Source organism: Antechinus flavipes, chromosome 1 (genome assembly GCF_016432865.1).
Source record: "Antechinus flavipes isolate AdamAnt ecotype Samford, QLD, Australia chromosome 1, AdamAnt_v2, whole genome shotgun sequence".
Taxonomy (NCBI): Eukaryota; Metazoa; Chordata; class Mammalia; order Dasyuromorphia; family Dasyuridae; genus Antechinus; species Antechinus flavipes.
Window position 1 is genome coordinate 51,741,347 of NC_067398.1, and position 17,532 is coordinate 51,758,878.

The following is a 17,532-nucleotide window of genomic DNA, read 5'->3' on the forward strand; positions in this document are numbered from 1 at the left end:
TCAAGTGTTCATATAAATGTACCTGTTGATTGACTGGGATACAAAGTTACACTGAATTTCTGATCTGTACCATGCGCATGTACATTTTCTGGGTTCCTATCCCTGAGCAAATTTGACAAATGGGCAAGATTCGTTTTTAGTATTTTCACCACAGCATACAAAGCAACTCCAGCCAGTCCTGCATGGGCCAGCATCCAAAGCTGGCCCTGGACCACTTAGGTTACATTCCTGCTCACACTTCTGCCCTGACTCCCTTCTTCATCCCCTACCCCCAATCCAAACTGCCATGTCTTATGTCATGAGAGTATTGGAACGAATAAAAGTATATTGGGATATACTTATGTCATTGTGTATAGGAAATAACATTGCACTTAGTGTCAGAGCCCTGATATGTGGTCATCCAGCTTTTCCTTGAGTTCCTACCTTAAGCAGCAGTATCCCCTCTCCTTAGCCCTTTTGTTGTATCACTTCCCAGATCAGGAGTTCTTAACATGAGGTTCATGAACTTAGAAGTGTACATGAGTGTACATACATATGTATTATGTATTTTTTGACAACTGCATCTGAATATGATTGATTTCTTTTGTAATCCTATTTATTTCATTTTATTCATTTAAAAACATATATTCTAAGGAGGATTCCACTCGTTTCAATTGACTGCCTAATGTTGTAAAGCATTGACTTTCCCTCAATCTAAATGATCCAGAGTGATGTGATAATTACCTAATGTAATAAATAAGGAATATGATAAATAAATAAATCTGATAAAATATCCTTTTAGGGAACAAGGAAATTATCTTTATGTTAAGATTGGCATTTTGAATAAAATATTCCCACTTCTGATCTCTAAGTGAGAATTTTGCTAATGTAAATTTTAAGCAGAGAACAGAGAAAGTAAGAGCTAATTTGCAGCCAGGACAGATGGTTAGGAGGAGGCTGTCCTTCAGCACCTTATTTCAAGTGCACAGACATAATGATCATCCATGAAGGCAAGTCAAGTTTCTTCCAATATCTTGACCCATGAGCAGAGGTCTCCCTGAACTCTGGCTGTTGAGGGAACTAGTAGAACTTTGGTGCTCTGTTCTATGAATGGCAAGTTGATAACCAGCTGGACTTTGGAAGTGCCTCATGTTTGACTATTACCCTAGAGTGATATTCACATAAGGTGTATCACTGTCACATGATTCCATGTTTGTGGATGAAAACAAATAAGAGGGCAGTTTTCAAAAAAAACCATTCTCAGCACCATGGTTTGTCATAAAACAATAAATAAATAGGCAAACCCTTGGGCTCTGCCTGCCAACTTTTCATGCCATATCTAAGAGATGGCGGCTGTGCTCTATCTACAAATAGTGAGTAAAACTTTTTATACTATTTGTACTATTTTGGACTTTGAGCCCCAGAGCATTACACTGTTTACTATGGGCACATTGGAAGTTTTGCTCTTTCTTTTAATGGAAGGGACTATTGTCACCAGGAAAGTGGCTGGTTCTAATTAGGATCAGAAATAGAAAACTACCAAGAGGTTGGCTTTATGACTTGAAGTTTACCATTTTCCTTGGGGGTAGAAATGTAAATTGGAGAGCGGGTTAGAAATCTAAGGCTATTTCTACTTGTGGGTTATGAAATCATGGATTTGGAGATGGAAAAGAGCTCTAAAGGTTATCTGGTTCAGTCCCTTCCTTCTACAGATAAGGAAACTGAGGGTAAGGTGGGGGTGATAGGGATGAGAGGAAATTTACCCCTTCTGATTGAAATGATATCATCAATGGGGTCTTAAAATCCTGGAATAGCAACCAGGAGAAACTGAAAACAAAAAAATCAAAAGTGGATCTGTGATAGCAGCACAGAAAACTTAAACTGCTAGAGTCATTAGTCCATGCAAATATGGTTATTTCAACTATCTCTTATTGCAAGGCTTATTATTATTATTATTATGGCTACTGTGTGGAGGATGCATCAGAGAAGGAAGATAGTGAAAACAAAGGAGACTAATTAAAATTCTGTTTGAGTAGTGCAAGGGAGAGGAGTTGAGGGCCTGATTTAGTAATAAAATGGTTGGAAAGACAGATAGGAGAGATGTGGTAAAGGTATAATTGACAGGTCTTGGCAGAACTTTTTTTGAGAGCCCTGTTTTAACATTCACACATCTTAAAATAAAAAAAAGATAATGCACTATATATAGCTAATTAGCAGGCTGCTTGGATCGTTTGTTTTTGCTCAATTGATGGGCCAATATTAGTGTTATGCCAGCTGAGTGATAGTCAACTGGCATAGATGATTTTAAGAGTTGTGGTTATGTTCTAACTCATTGGAAGGCGGGTAGTTGGACCTATTAAATTTTTTATTTATTTGTCTCTATTTATTTAAGTCTCCAAAGGAGCCAGGAAAAAAAAAAAGTTGAGATTTGATAGGCGTTCATGTTTACCTCTGTCTAATACAGGACTAACCTGGCAGCTGGAGTACCTAACGGTTCCTAATTCTAGAGCCCCAGGGCATGAGAATCTCAAATAAATAAGCCTGACCCCAGGATAGTCCTTGACTAAGTGACAGGAGACCAAAATTCTAAACTTGTATCTGTTTCTGGTCTTGTGAATTTGAGCAAGTTCCCTTCTTTGTCTGGACACCGTTTCCTTTTCTGTAAAAATGAGTGGGAGGAGGTAGAGACAGCTTAGCAGAATGGACAGAGTTGGTCTCAGAGCCAGAAAGATTTGGATTCAAATCTTGCCTCTGACACTTCCTAGCTTTGTGACCCTGAGTAAGTAACTTAACTTCTCAACTCCCTCAAACTGAGTTGCAAAAAAAGGTGCACACCTGCATTGGTCAAAGGAGTTCCCTATGTCAGTGAAATCCCAGTTCTACTTCTTATCGTTAAAATAAAGGACTTAAGAGAGGTGATGTGGTATAATGGAAAGAACCCTAAATTTAGTCATCAGACTCCAAAGATTCTGGTCCCAGCTCTGATACTTTCTACCTCAGTTTCTTCAACTGTAAAATGAATGGCTTAGAAAAAATGATCTCTGCTGTCACTTCCCTAAATCCCTGATACTTCTATGTTCCTAGAACTCAGTACCCTCTCTATCCAGGATCATAAACAAGGGATGGAGGAGAAATTGGGATCAGACACCAACAAGGGGAAAGAGCCAAGCTAGAATGTTGGGGGCTTATTGTCTTTTTTAGTGATAGTTCAGGAGTGATTTAGTAAATGGAAACACAACACAAGAGCCGTGTAAACAGAAAGATGAAGAAAAATAACTAGCAAGACATTTTTAGATACTATATTAGGCTACATTATAATATGTGACAGGAAGCCAGGATCACTTGGTGATCCAGGTAGCAAGAGTTTTGCTGTCTTCCCAAGAGGTGATTTGTAGGAGGATCAGGCTGCCCTTCTGGAGTCGGTCTCAAAGATATGAGATATAGAAATGTGGGGGGTTTTCCTTTATAATCCTGTATAAATCTTTCATCCATATATTTATCTTAACCATTTTAAGGTATTTTTATTTTCCACTTATATCTTATATCCACTTATATACCACTTTTGAGGTAATAAATTAGTACCATAGGTTTAATGTCCACTGGGTAAAACAATACCTCCTTCTCTTTGTCTTGCACTTACTTTATACTTACTTGCACAAGCTTTAAGTAGCATCTCCAAGTGTTAGAATACCAAGATTTGGCAAACAGGTCTGGGTATGTATTTCCCATCACCTTCTTTCTTACAAACTCCTTCCAGCTCTCAATCAATGACCCTATGATCCTACAACTTTGACTGTTTCAGCCTTCATCTTCCCAGATTTTTTGATTTGTTCTTATTCAGCATCCAGCATCCTTACTCTTCCACCCCCACCTCAGTTCTTCAATGATTTTATTAACCTCCTGTTCCTTTAAGCCTTTCTTGGAAGCTGGTGATCACAACTGGGCACAGAATTCCCAGATGTCCAGCTGTACCATGGTCTATACAAGGAAAAGATAATGTGTTCTGGTTGGTTTCCTGTAAATTTCCTGATGATGCCCAGAATTTTATTGACCATTTTGGCTGCAGCTGTAAATTGGGATGATATTTCAGGGAACAGTTTTTAGTGATTTCCCATTTCCCTTTCCTAGGTCATAACTGTGATTTTGAAACCCACAATGCTCTGAATATAGCTCAGATTATTTTCTTCCAAACATATTATTTTGCATTTGCCTCAAGGTGATCAGCTCTTACACAGCCTCATGAGGCTTTCCAATATTATTAGCTCATGAGAGGCACTCAGTCTGATCTTTTCTGCCATCTTTCTCCAAAGGTGTGTCATTTCATTGTCCAGAAAAAGTTTAGTCATCTACAGACTGAGACTTCCTTCTCACAAATCATTCAGAAAACTCTCAGATGCTGAGAGTGTCCCCGTAGGTTTATATACTGAAATCGAGACAAACATCCCTTTATTCTCGCCCTTCACTCCTGTCTTTTAGCTGTAACCTTGTCTTCTCAAAGTACCTAATGCCAGTGCTGACTCATTTTTCTTAATAGCACATGCTTGCTATAGGATATTTGTGAAAATTCACAACAATTACCCCTATCTAATCCAAAGGCAAATTTCTCCCACCTACACTCTAGTAGGTTAGTTAGCTATTGTTTTCCCCTTATAGAAACCATATTGCCTCTCTTACAGTGAGTTATGCTTAATTTAAAGGGGTAGATTTTTTGTTGTTCTTTTCCCAACATTTTCTCTTTTCTGTAACTGTAAATCTAGTTTTGCACTAGGTTGGAAACTTTCATGTAACCGTGTTTCCTATCGCAGTCAAGGCCAGATGTGCCTCTGCCAGTTTGATACAGTACCTTCATTTATATTGTTAGCATAAAATTCTGAACATCAAATCTTGAAGACTAAATGTAGAGAGGAGAGGATTCTTTCTAGCCTAATAATGCTGCCAATAATATTGTATCCAGATCAAGAATGGTATTAATGGCACATTTCTTTTAACTATGAAAAGATTAGCAGAGGACATTTAAAAAAAAATATTACGTGCAAGACAAAAGTAACTCCAGCACTCAAGGGGCTTACAATTTAGTTGAAACAATATAACCACAAACAAATAGAAAAATACAGGATTGGTGCCCTAAGAAAGGTGTACAACGTATTTTAGTAGTTCAGAGGAAGGAGAACTCTTATGGTGGAATATAATTAAGAGGACATAGAGGAAATAACACCTGAAATTTGACTTAAAGAATGAAGAGTATTTTTGCAGACAGTAATATGGTAGATCGGAAATTCTAGGTGACACAGGAGATGTTGACTATCCCGGTGGGACTAGCACGTAGAACATGTTAAGGAGAGCCAAGTAGAAGAAAAGTTTGGAAAAGCTGGTATAGGATAAATCATGAAGGGCCTTGAATGCCATATCTCAATTTTATGGTTCAAAAAAAATGCATACAATAAGTCAGAAAAGTTTAGTGTGCTTTATCAGGAAAAACTTGGCACAGGAGTGCAATATTAATTCAGTGATTCAAGATGATTTCCACAGGCCAAATTCCACTCTGTTATAAGAGATCAGCTCTCACTAACAGCAAATGGACCGCTATCTTTTCAATAAGTCTAAAGATAAGCAGCAAATTTCAGCATTATTGCTTTGTGTAAAAGTGATGAATAGTTTAACTGTTGACAATCCAAGGATTAGGAGTCATTAATTACTCATTATTACTTATACAGCCTACTTGTCCCTAAATGGCAGATTTCCCTAGAAGGCAAATTCTCTAGGAGGAAGGGATTGTGTATATACATTGTCAACATAACAATCACAATGTCCACCCAGGGGCCAAAAAGGCCTTGGCCTGTAAGTATTTCCAGAGTACAATGAAAATATCAGGCAAGATAAGAGTTGTGACTCAATGGAATAAGGAATCCATGGTCAAGTGGGCCCCATGTGCCATTCATTTGCATGTAAATACCCAACATTCTCTTCCAGCTCAGTACCATTAGAGCAGAGTTGGCACCTAAAATGCTGAGGGGGGAAAAACTGGAACAGCTTGGTACGGTGTGTGGGGGGGTGCTAGATTCTTTTCTTTGTCCTTGAGAGTTTATTGCCAGGAAATCCTGACCATCATCGATTGCCAAGGGGTTAAAGACACATTGTTGTTAAATAGGGAGAAAGAATTAGCAGGATTTTTGTGCCCAGAGTGTAACTATCACAATCTCAAAAACAGGAACCAAGAGCTCTGGTTGGAGGGGAGGGGGAAGAGCGGAGTCACAGGGGTGAGTTATTAGGGCACAGTTCCAGATAAACGACTTCCATTGAGGAGAAAGCACTCTGTGCATATCCTCGAGACTGAGGAGCTGGGCCATTGGACAGAAGCATGTCCAAAAAGTCGAGCCTAAAGTTCCATACATGTTGTTGCCTTATGGGAGTGAGTGGTGATTTTGCAGTCGTATTACAAACAGCACAACAGTATCTCAGAAGTTTTCTGTGGCAATCTATTCTGATTGACTCAAAGTGCATGTAAATAGCATTTGTATTTTAGCCAGAACCCTCGGGGTCTTCCCCTCACAGATTGGATTTTTTGTTTTGTTTTGTTTTTCCTGATTGGGAAAAAGAAGCCATTCTTTGCCTCATTTCTTACCTAGCCTAATCAATAAGGGGGCATTGCCTCCATCAAACCGAGACCTGTTAAAGATCTTAGCTGAAAAAGGCCAGTCTCCCCCTGCATCCAGTCATCCTGATCTATATCTGGCCACTGGATCCAGATGGCTCCGGAGGGGAAAGTAAGGCAGGTGACCTTGCCCAGCTCTTCCTCCCTTAAATCCAATTCACTTCCATGTCATGGCATCTCTTCCCTGATGTCATGATCCTCATCGAGAATGAAGGACAAATAACAGCGACAATTCTAGAGGTACGAAAGAGAGCTGACATTATACCATTTAGATATCCCATAAACTGCATGTGAGCAGGGGCCACTCTTTGGCTTCTATCAAAGCATCCCCAGCCATCCATTGCACAACTGATCATTGAGAAGTACTTCCATAAGAGAGCTAGGACAAAAAAATTGCTTATATGCTTCTTGGGTTTTACGTATAAAAAATGCTTTCTTCTCAGCAACTCAATGAGATAGACAAGGCAAATGTTACTCTACCCATTTAACAGATGAGCAAGCAGAAACCCAGAGAGGAAATATGACTTAGGACAGAGAGCTAAGAAGTAGAAGCAAAACTAGAATCCAGGTCTTATGACTGAGTTCAGTTCTCCTTCCATTCCACCAAACTGCCTTTCGAAATATAGTTTTATTTTGGGACCAGACGTATGATTTCATTGGTATAGAGAACTCCTAGTGAAGAAATCCTCTCTAGCCATGCAGATCCACAACTGGGGGCATTGGGGAGTTGCCTGGGAGTCCTGAGAGTTTTAAGTGACTCTCCAGGCTCACACAGTCAGAATGCATGATGGGGAGGGATTGCTGAATCCAGGTCTTCCTGACCGGGACCCTGCAGACTAAAGTCTTCTGCAGTATTATCTCTAAAGCAGTTGCCACCAACTTGATCCCAATTTCAGAATTTGCCAGCGTTCCCAGTAGGGAAGGAATGCAACTGAAAGGACATCCCTTTCCCTAATCTGTCCGCGCAGACTTTGATGCTTCTCAGAAAATAATAGTCTGATCCAATACAACAAACATTTACTAAGAGATATGCAAAGTTTAGATAGGAAATGATCCTTGCCCTCCAAGAGCTGACAGTGTAGTAGAGGGAAAAGCTCTAAGGGCCAGTAATACATGCTGAGTGCGTGAATGAGATTGTTGTTTTTGTTGTTCTATGCAAAGTCTAAAAGTTATTCTTGATTTCATAGAAATGTACATTTAAGAACGCATGATAACATGGTATAGTGTAAGGCAGTGGAGTGCTTAATTGTACCTGGCACATAGAAACTCAATACATGTTTATTGATTAATTATTGATTGGGTTGAGCAACAAGTGCATTGGTATGTGAAATCAGAACACCTGTGCTTGAATCTCAGCTCTCTCACCAATAGTCACTGATGAGAGGGTTGGACTAGATGGTCTCTGAGGTGCCTTCCAGCTCCAAAACTTATTTCCCCCATGATCTTGAGAAGATGCAATCAGTATTGATCCGAGACAGTCTATCCCCTGGCATTCTCTTCTTCCCATAGTAATATCATTTCTAAAGACGAAAGTCTGAACACCAACTTCCCTCCTGAAATCACAGAAAGTAGTCTTAAAAATGGAAATTGCAGATAGAACATTGCCTCCATCTTAGCAGCCCGGGAGCAAGCACTGTTGTTGAAGGCAGGCTTACTGCCCTCCGGGGGTTCCTTCTTCCTGCCAGAGGCTGAGGTAGACAGAGCTACCGTGAGCTGTGCCGGGACCCATTAATTCACTCTTGACCTTTTAAGCTGTTTGCTTAGGGCTATTAACAGTGTCCCTAAACTAAACTGCTTGTTAGAGAAGGTTAACAATTTTTGAGCGATTCCGCTAAATAGAGTTGGACTTATTTGCATCGTCAAGAGATCAGGACTTGTAAAATGCGAGAATGCTAGTACCATTTCTCCCAATGTATAATCAATCGACTGCTCTAGAGTCTGTAAGATTCATCTTTCTGAGCCCAAATCTGGCTTCAGACACTCACTAGCTGTGACCCTAGGCGAGTGACTTAACCCTGTTTGCCTCAGTTTCCTCCTCTGTAAAATGAGCTACAGAAGGAAATGGCCAATCACTCAGTATTTTTGCAAAGAAGATCCCAAATGGGTTCATGGAGAGTTGGATGAGACTAAAACAACTGAGTAACAACAAATAACTGACTTAAGGCTTTGGCTGATAGAGCTGGAAGAGGTCAGAGGATAATAGGATTTTGAGCTGGATAAAAACTTAAAAATCATCCACTTCAATTTCCTCCATTTTACATAGAAGTAAACTAAGATTTTATTGTTTTTTTTTTTTTTTAGCATACAAACATTATTTAGTACCTTGCCACATATTTCTATTTCCGTTTTACAAGATAGCCAATAGACAGAATTGGTGTAAACATGAAGGAAATAGAACGTGCAATGAGTAATCATTAAGATTTCAAAAGTCATCCTGATCTCCATTCAGTAGAAAATCCTGAAGTCTCTTTTGGTATTAGTGCCAAACCAATTGACACCATCATGAACCCAGCTTCACAGGAGAGTTTGCCAGGGTGTCCAAAAAGGTGGGAACTCACCTGAGGTGACCTTCCTTTCCCTGCTTTGGGTGCACAGACTCCAGTGAGCCTACTGCCTGCGGCTCCAGGGATGTTACTCATGGCATCCTGACCTCCCCTTCACCATCCATGCTCTTAGCCATCAATTAGAGACCTAGAGCTAAAAGGGATTTAAGAGACAATCTAGTCTTTCACTTTACAAGCAGGGAAACTGAGGTTCTTAGAGATTACAGGATCATAGATTTCCATCTGGACAGGAACTTAGGGGGCATCTATCCAAAATCCTCATTTTATGGATGAGAAAAAAAAGCCTGGGATGTTAACTGACTTTATCCAAGATCACACAAATACCAAGTGACAGAACTATAACTCCAACCCAGGTCCTTTGGCTCCAAAGCTTCTGACTCTTTCCATTGTAGAATCTTGGATGGCAACTCAGGTCACCTGATTTCCAGTTCCCGTGTTCTTTCTTTGCACTCTACCAGATCCCTGGCCATATCTGCATGATGCTGTAATAAGCGAAGAAAAGCCAATTATTTTTCAAATATAACTTGCTTTTCCCAAGTAGTCTGCTGCAGCCCCACATAAATGATGCATGTATTTTACTCGATAATTTGTCCCTTAAGGATTCACATTTCTAAGATAAATTCAGATTTTTTTTTCTTTTTTGGCCACTTCTTTTTTTTGCAGTTCTTACCCAGAGGTCTTACATCTGTTCTTTCCGAAACTGATTGCTTCCAGAGTGTTTAAAAAAAAATAGACATTTTCTTGGCCTTGGTTTTTCCAATCTGTTTTCTGACTGATTTATTATCATTTAGTATATTTCATATGCAAACTTTGAAACCTTTGAGATTTCAGATATAATCTCAGGTTACAAAGTGGATCTTTTCAGGTTCAGAGGAGGTTTTCTTGCCCAAGTTGATCCAAGGGTGATCATGTTTTCAGTGAAAGAAAGCTAAAAGTTTGTTCTGCATAACAGAACAATTAGAGGTAAGCAGTTGATTTGGTACCAGTAAGACCAACATCAAGAGCGATTGTTATGCCATGGGTTGAGATCTAGGGTCACAGAGACAAAGTCTACTTCTGACATTTATTCACTCCATAACCCTGGGCAAATTACTTAACATTTCAATTTTCTAGAAAACTCTCTAAGGCTATAAGTTACAGAGGATGTGTTGATGTACATGTTCCTTAATGACAGGGACAGACTCAATTTTTTATCTGTATCCCAGCACCTAGAACAGTGCTTGGCACATAGTGGGCACTTAATTAATGGTTGACTGATTGAAGGAGTTTCCACATGAGCATTCCCTAGACCCTAGAAATCTGAATTCTAAACTCCCTCCTTATATCCTGCAAACATGAAAGACAGTCACTAAAAAATCAACCAGCCACAACTGAATGGTATCAGTAAAAAAAAACTGAAATCAATTAAGCATGGTTAATTTCAGTAGATTATTTAAATAAGAGGCAAGATAAGAGAAATCTCTTCAAGTGTGTCCAGCTTTGAAGATTTCTGCAAGGGAGGCAGATTTATGTGGAGAAAAAAAAGTTTTATGAATTTTGATGCTATAATCTAATTAATTAGGTTAACCCCATCCCCCTTCTCCCCCTTTGTGTTTTCAGCCATTTGTTATTTATGACATGAACTCCTTAATGATGGGAGAAGACAAGATTAAGTTTAAGCACATCACGCCCCTGCAGGAACAAAGCAAAGAAGTAGCCATCCGCATTTTCCAGGGGTGTCAGTTCCGTTCTGTGGAAGCCGTCCAGGAGATCACCGAATACGCCAAGAACATTCCGGGTTTCGTCAACCTTGACTTGAATGACCAAGTGACCCTCTTGAAGTATGGTGTCCATGAGATCATCTACACCATGCTGGCCTCCTTGATGAATAAAGATGGGGTTCTCATATCCGAGGGCCAAGGATTCATGACGAGGGAGTTTCTGAAGAGCCTGAGAAAACCCTTTGGTGATTTTATGGAGCCCAAGTTTGAGTTTGCTGTAAAGTTCAATGCACTGGAATTAGATGATAGCGACCTAGCAATATTTATAGCTGTCATCATCCTCAGTGGAGGTAAGCTTCCCTTATGACTTGGAGGGTGGCTCAAGGGGAAAAAGGGTAAAGCAGTGGTAGACTTCCCTTTTCGGTCTTAATGGGCTTCCCCCTTTAATCACCCCATACTTGCAGGGGTCTTCGATTATAAAATACCAGTGGTGTGATTGCAAGTACAGGACAAACTCATGATTATGGGCCGGAGCATGTGAGGAAAACAATAAAGTTTCTCCTCCTCCAGCTTTATTTCATTTTAATAATAATGGACTTCACTTCCTAAAGGGGGTGGCGCTGATGACCCCCTCATCTAGAAGGGCAAGTCTTTCCTTGTTTTCCCAGTCTCCGGATGAATTACCCTGCCACATCCACACCCTGGCTTGCTTAGTACCCTTTTACCACACCCAAAACTTTTTTCAAATGCACTTTTAAGAGAGACAGCTGGCAGGGTTACTGCACAGAAAAACAGGCTGGTTTGTTTAAGCATCAAAATCATGTGCTCCCTCCCCTTAGACCCTCGATCCAAATGAAATGACCAATTTTTAGATCTGACGAGAATCTTGCTCACTTCTCTGATCCAACTGCCCCCACTGAAAAACAAAGAAAAACAAAATCTTTATAGTAATAAATATGGATAGTCATCTCCCATCTTTCTTTAAAGATGTTTTTTACGGGTAAATTTGCTGTTTAGTAAATTGAAGGTTTTAGGTGGGTTTTCTATAGGCTAACCTCAAGCTTCCCTCTATATAAGGACATCAGTACTCGGGAGTCAAGTGAATTGAATGGTAAAAATGAGAGAAATACCTAGCTTGTTGATGAAACAGGCGGCCTAATTGCTTGAGCTGATGACTTCTTTTGAGTTTTGAATGACTTTTCCCAGGTGTTACCTGCCCTGGGACTATCTCCACAGCATGAACAGTGTTGCAGTAAAGCCTTGCAGATTCTTAGGAAAGAGGCCCTGTACTGAGGGTTAGCATCGAGCCCCATTCTTTCTTGTCCTTCTAAAAACAGAATTCCTCTGAAATCCAGAGGATTCTATCAGAACAGAACATAATCCCCTACAGCCTATTGGCATCTCATAGTGGTTTAATTAGAATCTAAGAGTTTACTTTTGGAGGCACAAATCTCATTAAAGTTACTCTGTCAGGTTGAAATTAATTTAAAACTAACTTTCTGGCATTGGGTTTCATTTACCAAAAATATATACTGGAGGATATCAGCATGTTTTATTGGTCTCCCTGAAGCCACTTCAAATAAGCTCAGTTTCCTTCAGAGGGCTTTGTTCAAATTATTAAAGCAATCTTTAGCCCCTGAGAATTGTAATTAAATCAGTAAAGAAGAATCTGAACCCAATTTATTATAATTCAGAGTGAGAAAGTATAGCCTTTTGACAAAAACAATCAATTTTATAAGGCACATTGTCTGATATTTAGGGAAAGTGAACAGCTGGGACATGAGCCAATCGAAGCTTTCTGGTTCCTAATGCAGTGGGGGAAGGGTGGGAGGATGACCAGGAGGCTGCAGCTCTGATTCTCAGCTTCGTGAACTTGGGCAGTGTTATTTTATATGATTGGACACATGATGAGAATGAGTAATTCTGCATCTGTGGTTCCAGAAGTGGAGTCATCAATAAAAGGGTTGTGAATGTACCCTGTTGCATTTCTCGTCAGCGAGTCGGTTTTAAAAAGTGATTTATAGTCCTTTTTGTAATTCATTAATTATGGTTTTAGATAACTATCACTAAATACCATTGTAGAAGAATGGACTCACTAAACTTTAATTTTTCACCTATGAGAGTAGTTCCCAAATTAGCAACCATCTAGATACTAAAATGTGACTTTTATCTTAACTCACAAAAGCGAACTTATGATTAATCTAACACAATAACAAGTCACATATAAGTAGCACTGCTAAAGGTTATAAAATCACTTTTTCACTAAAACTACCTTATGAGTTAGATATTATTCCCATTTAATACTTGAGGTACCCTAGTTTCAGATTGTGATCTGCTCCTGGTTAATAATGGGGTTTATAGACTACGTTAAGGTATGCAGGCACTTTATAAATATCTCATTTGATCCTCACAGTGGCCCTGGGAGGTAGGTGGTATTATTATTATTCCTATTTTATTAGAGAAGGAAACTGAGGCTGAGAGAGGTTAAAGTGAATTTGCCCTGAGTCATACAGCAAATCTATATCTAAGATATATCTATATATCTAAGGCTGGATTTGAACTCATATTCTATCCACTGTATCATCAGGGTAAGATTCTGGAATTCATCCAGCCATTTTAACCTCATGACCAGTGCTTTCAATGTAACCAGTGATGTCCAAATCTGGATTTCCCAATGGCTTTCTAAGAGTTTTGTCCCCTGAGTTCTAGGTACATTTAGGCAGACTGCTTCTCTTAGCATGAAATAAACATAGAAAGAATAGGATATGGGACAGCTAGTTGGAGCAGTAGATAGAACACCAGCCCTAATGTCAGGAGGACCTGAGTTCAAATCTCAGACACTTAATATTTCCTAGCTGTGTGATTCTGGGCAAATCACTTATCCCCAATTGCCTCAGCAAGAGAGAGAGACAGAGGAAAAGAAAAGAAAAAAGAAAAAAGAAAGAAGAGGGCATGGTGAGTAAGCTGTGAAACTGGACATTAGCTTTCTCAGCTCCCTACAGAAATTGTTTTATTTTGGGGAATAGTTATATTCTCAAGAGTTTCTCAGCATAGTACCATGATTATTTCCAGTTTACAAAAACTTATTGATCTCAAGACTGAATCAGAGATTTGTATTTAGTCCATAATGGGCCTTGGAAAAGTTTTTAAGACCCTAACGTAAACCACATGATCTATTCCTAATTTCCCTTGAACCTATTTCCTCCAAATAGCCATGGTAACCCAAGGGTCCTCTAGAATCCAGTTTCTTAAACTATTTGCAACCCCATATAGGGATCAGGAAATAATGGTTTATTATCTAGTAAATACTTGGGGGTCAGGAAATAATGATTTATTATCTAGTAAATAGTGGATTTATATAACTTAGGTCATGTAAAAATTTCTTGGGCAAAAAGGGGTCATGAGTAGAAAAAGTTTAAGACTGTGCTCTAGAGAGCTAGGCCTACTGTCCTGTGTATGTGTGCGTGTGTGTGTGTGCATTTGTATATGCATTTGTGGATTATTGTGGTTCTCAACCACATTTTCACCATCTTTGCAGACCTTGAAATGATGTATTTATATAGCCATATACTATTAGTTGGGTGCAGGAGTTAAAACTGAGGTAATGTGCCATAGTAGATTAACCTACACAATTACAAGTTTATACAACAGTTGTCATCTCGATTTTCAGTTAGCTCCTATCATGCTATCCGAGCAACTGAATGAATTCACCTTAAAAACCCAATAAAGAAAAAGGCAGCTTGGGAAAATGGCTAGATAACTTGTTTGGAATTAAGTTGCCTGGGACAAATTATTTAACCTCTCTCTGCTCCAAAACAGTTCTCTAATCTAGGAGTTCTTAACCATGTTTGTATCATGCCATCCTGGCGAAGTCCACAAACTGCTTCTCTGAACAGTGTTCTTAAATGCATAAAATGAAATACATTGGATTATAAAGAAAACTAGTTTTATTAAAATGCAGACATCACCCTAGTAAGAACAACAAATTCATGAACTCTAAGTTAGGAATCTTTGTTCTAAGACTAAGTTGCAAAAGAAGTATCATTCTGCATTAGTCAAGGGAATTTCCTCACTGGGAGGTCCTTAGAGCAAGTTCTACCCAAGAAAGTAAAACACAAATACAGCGACGGAAAAATCCCATGTAATTTCTTTTCTACTCAGTCGCAACTGTCCAGATGAACACTGAAGGATACTCTCAGTTATATAGCTATTTGCCTTGGAAATATACAAGGCTTTTGTATAGTACAATCAAATATTTGGGTGCTTGGTGAAATGTTTGTTTTCATACATTTGGCTAAAACTGACTGGTGAGTGCATATGCCATTGGTTCAAGTGGATATCAAGTTCATCATTCTGTCTTTTAGTTTGCAGAAGGAGATGCAATATGTGAGGGGGAATGCATGCCTGCATAAAAGCCTCTCTTCCCATCATCATCAGACTTCATATTGCCTGACAATCTTATCCTCTTTGGTTTCCCCTTCCTCAGTGATTTCAGAAAGAAAAAAATTTGGTAGAGATCCAACTGACCTCATTCTGTTAGGTGACATTGCAAAAATGGGGAGGCCCCTTGAGGAAATGAATGACAGGTTAGGGGTTTTTTGGATGTTACATATCTGATTTGACCTAACTTGATATTTAGTAAGGTGAAGGAATAGGGGGGAGGGAGAGAAAAAAGAGGAAATAGTGATGTATCAATTAGATTGCTTATTTAACATTCTGTCTCCTGAGAACTGATGACATCCTCAGATTAGGGAGTTTGGTTTATTTCCCTTAAAGCATCTACATATTCTCAGTCAGTTTTTCTAAAACCAGGTTTGCTAAAAAAGATGACTCAGTTCCTCCCAAGATTTGTTCTTAGGTCCTTTATCCTATCTTCCATTTTGTGCAAAAAAATGAGCTAATTAAAAAGTCATCCAAGTGACAGCTAAAGTGCCAGGGTTTAAAAGTTCTAGGGTCAATCAAAATCTCTTATAAGCCATGTTTAACCCTGAAACTTTATTTCTTCCTATATTTTAACCCATCATCCCAAACTCTAGAGTAATTCAAGAATTGTGTTTGTATATTTACTCATTACTTAATAACACCATATCTCTCAATGCATTTATTAAATGCTTACTACATTCCAAGTACTGTGGTAAGAAGATATAAAGAGATAAAAAGAAAGATTAAAAACAAGCAGCCCCTGCTCACAAAAAGCATTCTAACAGGGGAGAGAACATGTCATTATCTCATTTATTTAATAAACTGGCAAAACTTCCTTTTCCAATAATAAGTATTTATATAGCTCTGTGTATGTATACATTCCCATCAAATCTCTTAATCACCTCAGATTTTAAAAATATTACCAAATACAAGTTGTTGAGCATAGTTTATTAACAATAATAATATCTAGCATTTACATAATAATGAAATCAATACCAAAATAAAGACATTGATAATTATTTACCATCACAACCACAGTCACCTCAAAGCCTCACTTTACTAGCAAATAACTTCATTCCTGAGGACACAGTTTCACACATTTAATTCCTTCGAGATAACAAATAATCTCTTCATGAGATTAGTATTAAATGTGTTCTATCAAGAAATAAGTCCTGTCCATTCTCTTCCTTTCTATCTTCTTCAGATTCTCTCAAGCCATCATCTTAATAGTTTCTCTCCAAACATGACTCTTTACAAAGTTTTTCTCATATCATGTTGTTATAAAATGAGTTAATATAATTCTACAAGAGAGACATTAATTTTCCCCTTTCTATGTTTTACATAGTTTCTCTCATAGAACCTCATAGTCAAAATGAGACTTACATGGAAGGAAAAACTCAACAAGAAAAAGCACTTCTAATAGAATGATAGTTACAACTGTAAACCCAAACTTCTCTTTCCATAGCATGCCATTTGGCTCTTAAATACACAGTAATAGTGTCTGTAACTTCTATAAGAAAGCCAAATCAAGCATGTGTTACTATAAAAAATAGTAATAATAGAGTAAAAAGCAGTTTTTTTTTAAATTCTGTGGTTAAACTTTCTAAAAGTATCGCCGTATTTGTTAGAAGAGGAGGAGGAGGAGGATGTTTAGTGTTTATGTTGTGCTTTAAGGTTTGCAGAATACTCAACAATTGTCTCATTTGACCTTCACAACAACCCTGGGATGTTTGCTATTATTCTCCTCATTTTGTAGTTCAAAAATTGGAGACTGATGTTAAGTGACTTTCCCAGTCACGTGTCTAGCCAATCAGGGTCCTTAAAGAAGGATTTAAATTCAAGTCTTCCTGACTCCCAACTCTAGCTCACTAGCCCCTAGCTATTTCTATATATAGTACATGGACTATGACAAAAATGTGAATTGTGTTCTTCATAGCGATTCCTTACACTAGGCAGGACAGGAAATCTCATTATCAAGATGAGGAAACAAGTGCAAAGAATTTAAGTCATCTGTTCAAAGTTTCATACTGACATACTGACAGAGTCTAGTGTAGAATCCACTGCTCTAGAACCCTAGTCTAGTACTCTTTTCAGTGGCTATGCTTCTAATGGAAACTCCTTGAGCATGGCTAGAACTGTCTTTTGTATTGACAACTCTAGCACCTAGGACAGTACCTGGCACATACATATTAGTCACTAAATAAATGTATATTTA

The 17,532-nt window shown here is 38.6% G+C and overlaps 1 protein-coding gene across 5 annotated transcripts in view; it reads left to right on the forward strand.

The window, feature by feature from the left end:
- Window positions 1-17,532, forward strand: part of PPARG (peroxisome proliferator activated receptor gamma) — a 164,654-nt gene that overhangs the window by 133,185 nt on the left and 13,937 nt on the right. For 4 of the 5 annotated variants that reach the window (XM_051982493.1, XM_051982514.1, XM_051982504.1 and 1 more), the window contains one exon: window positions 10,795-11,245. The exons of the other annotated variant lie outside the window; for it this stretch is intronic. In XM_051982493.1, the coding sequence (XP_051838453.1) occupies window positions 10,795-11,245 (451 nt within the window). The remainder of the gene's footprint in view (window positions 1-10,794; window positions 11,246-17,532) is intronic. 5 annotated transcript variants of the gene reach the window in all.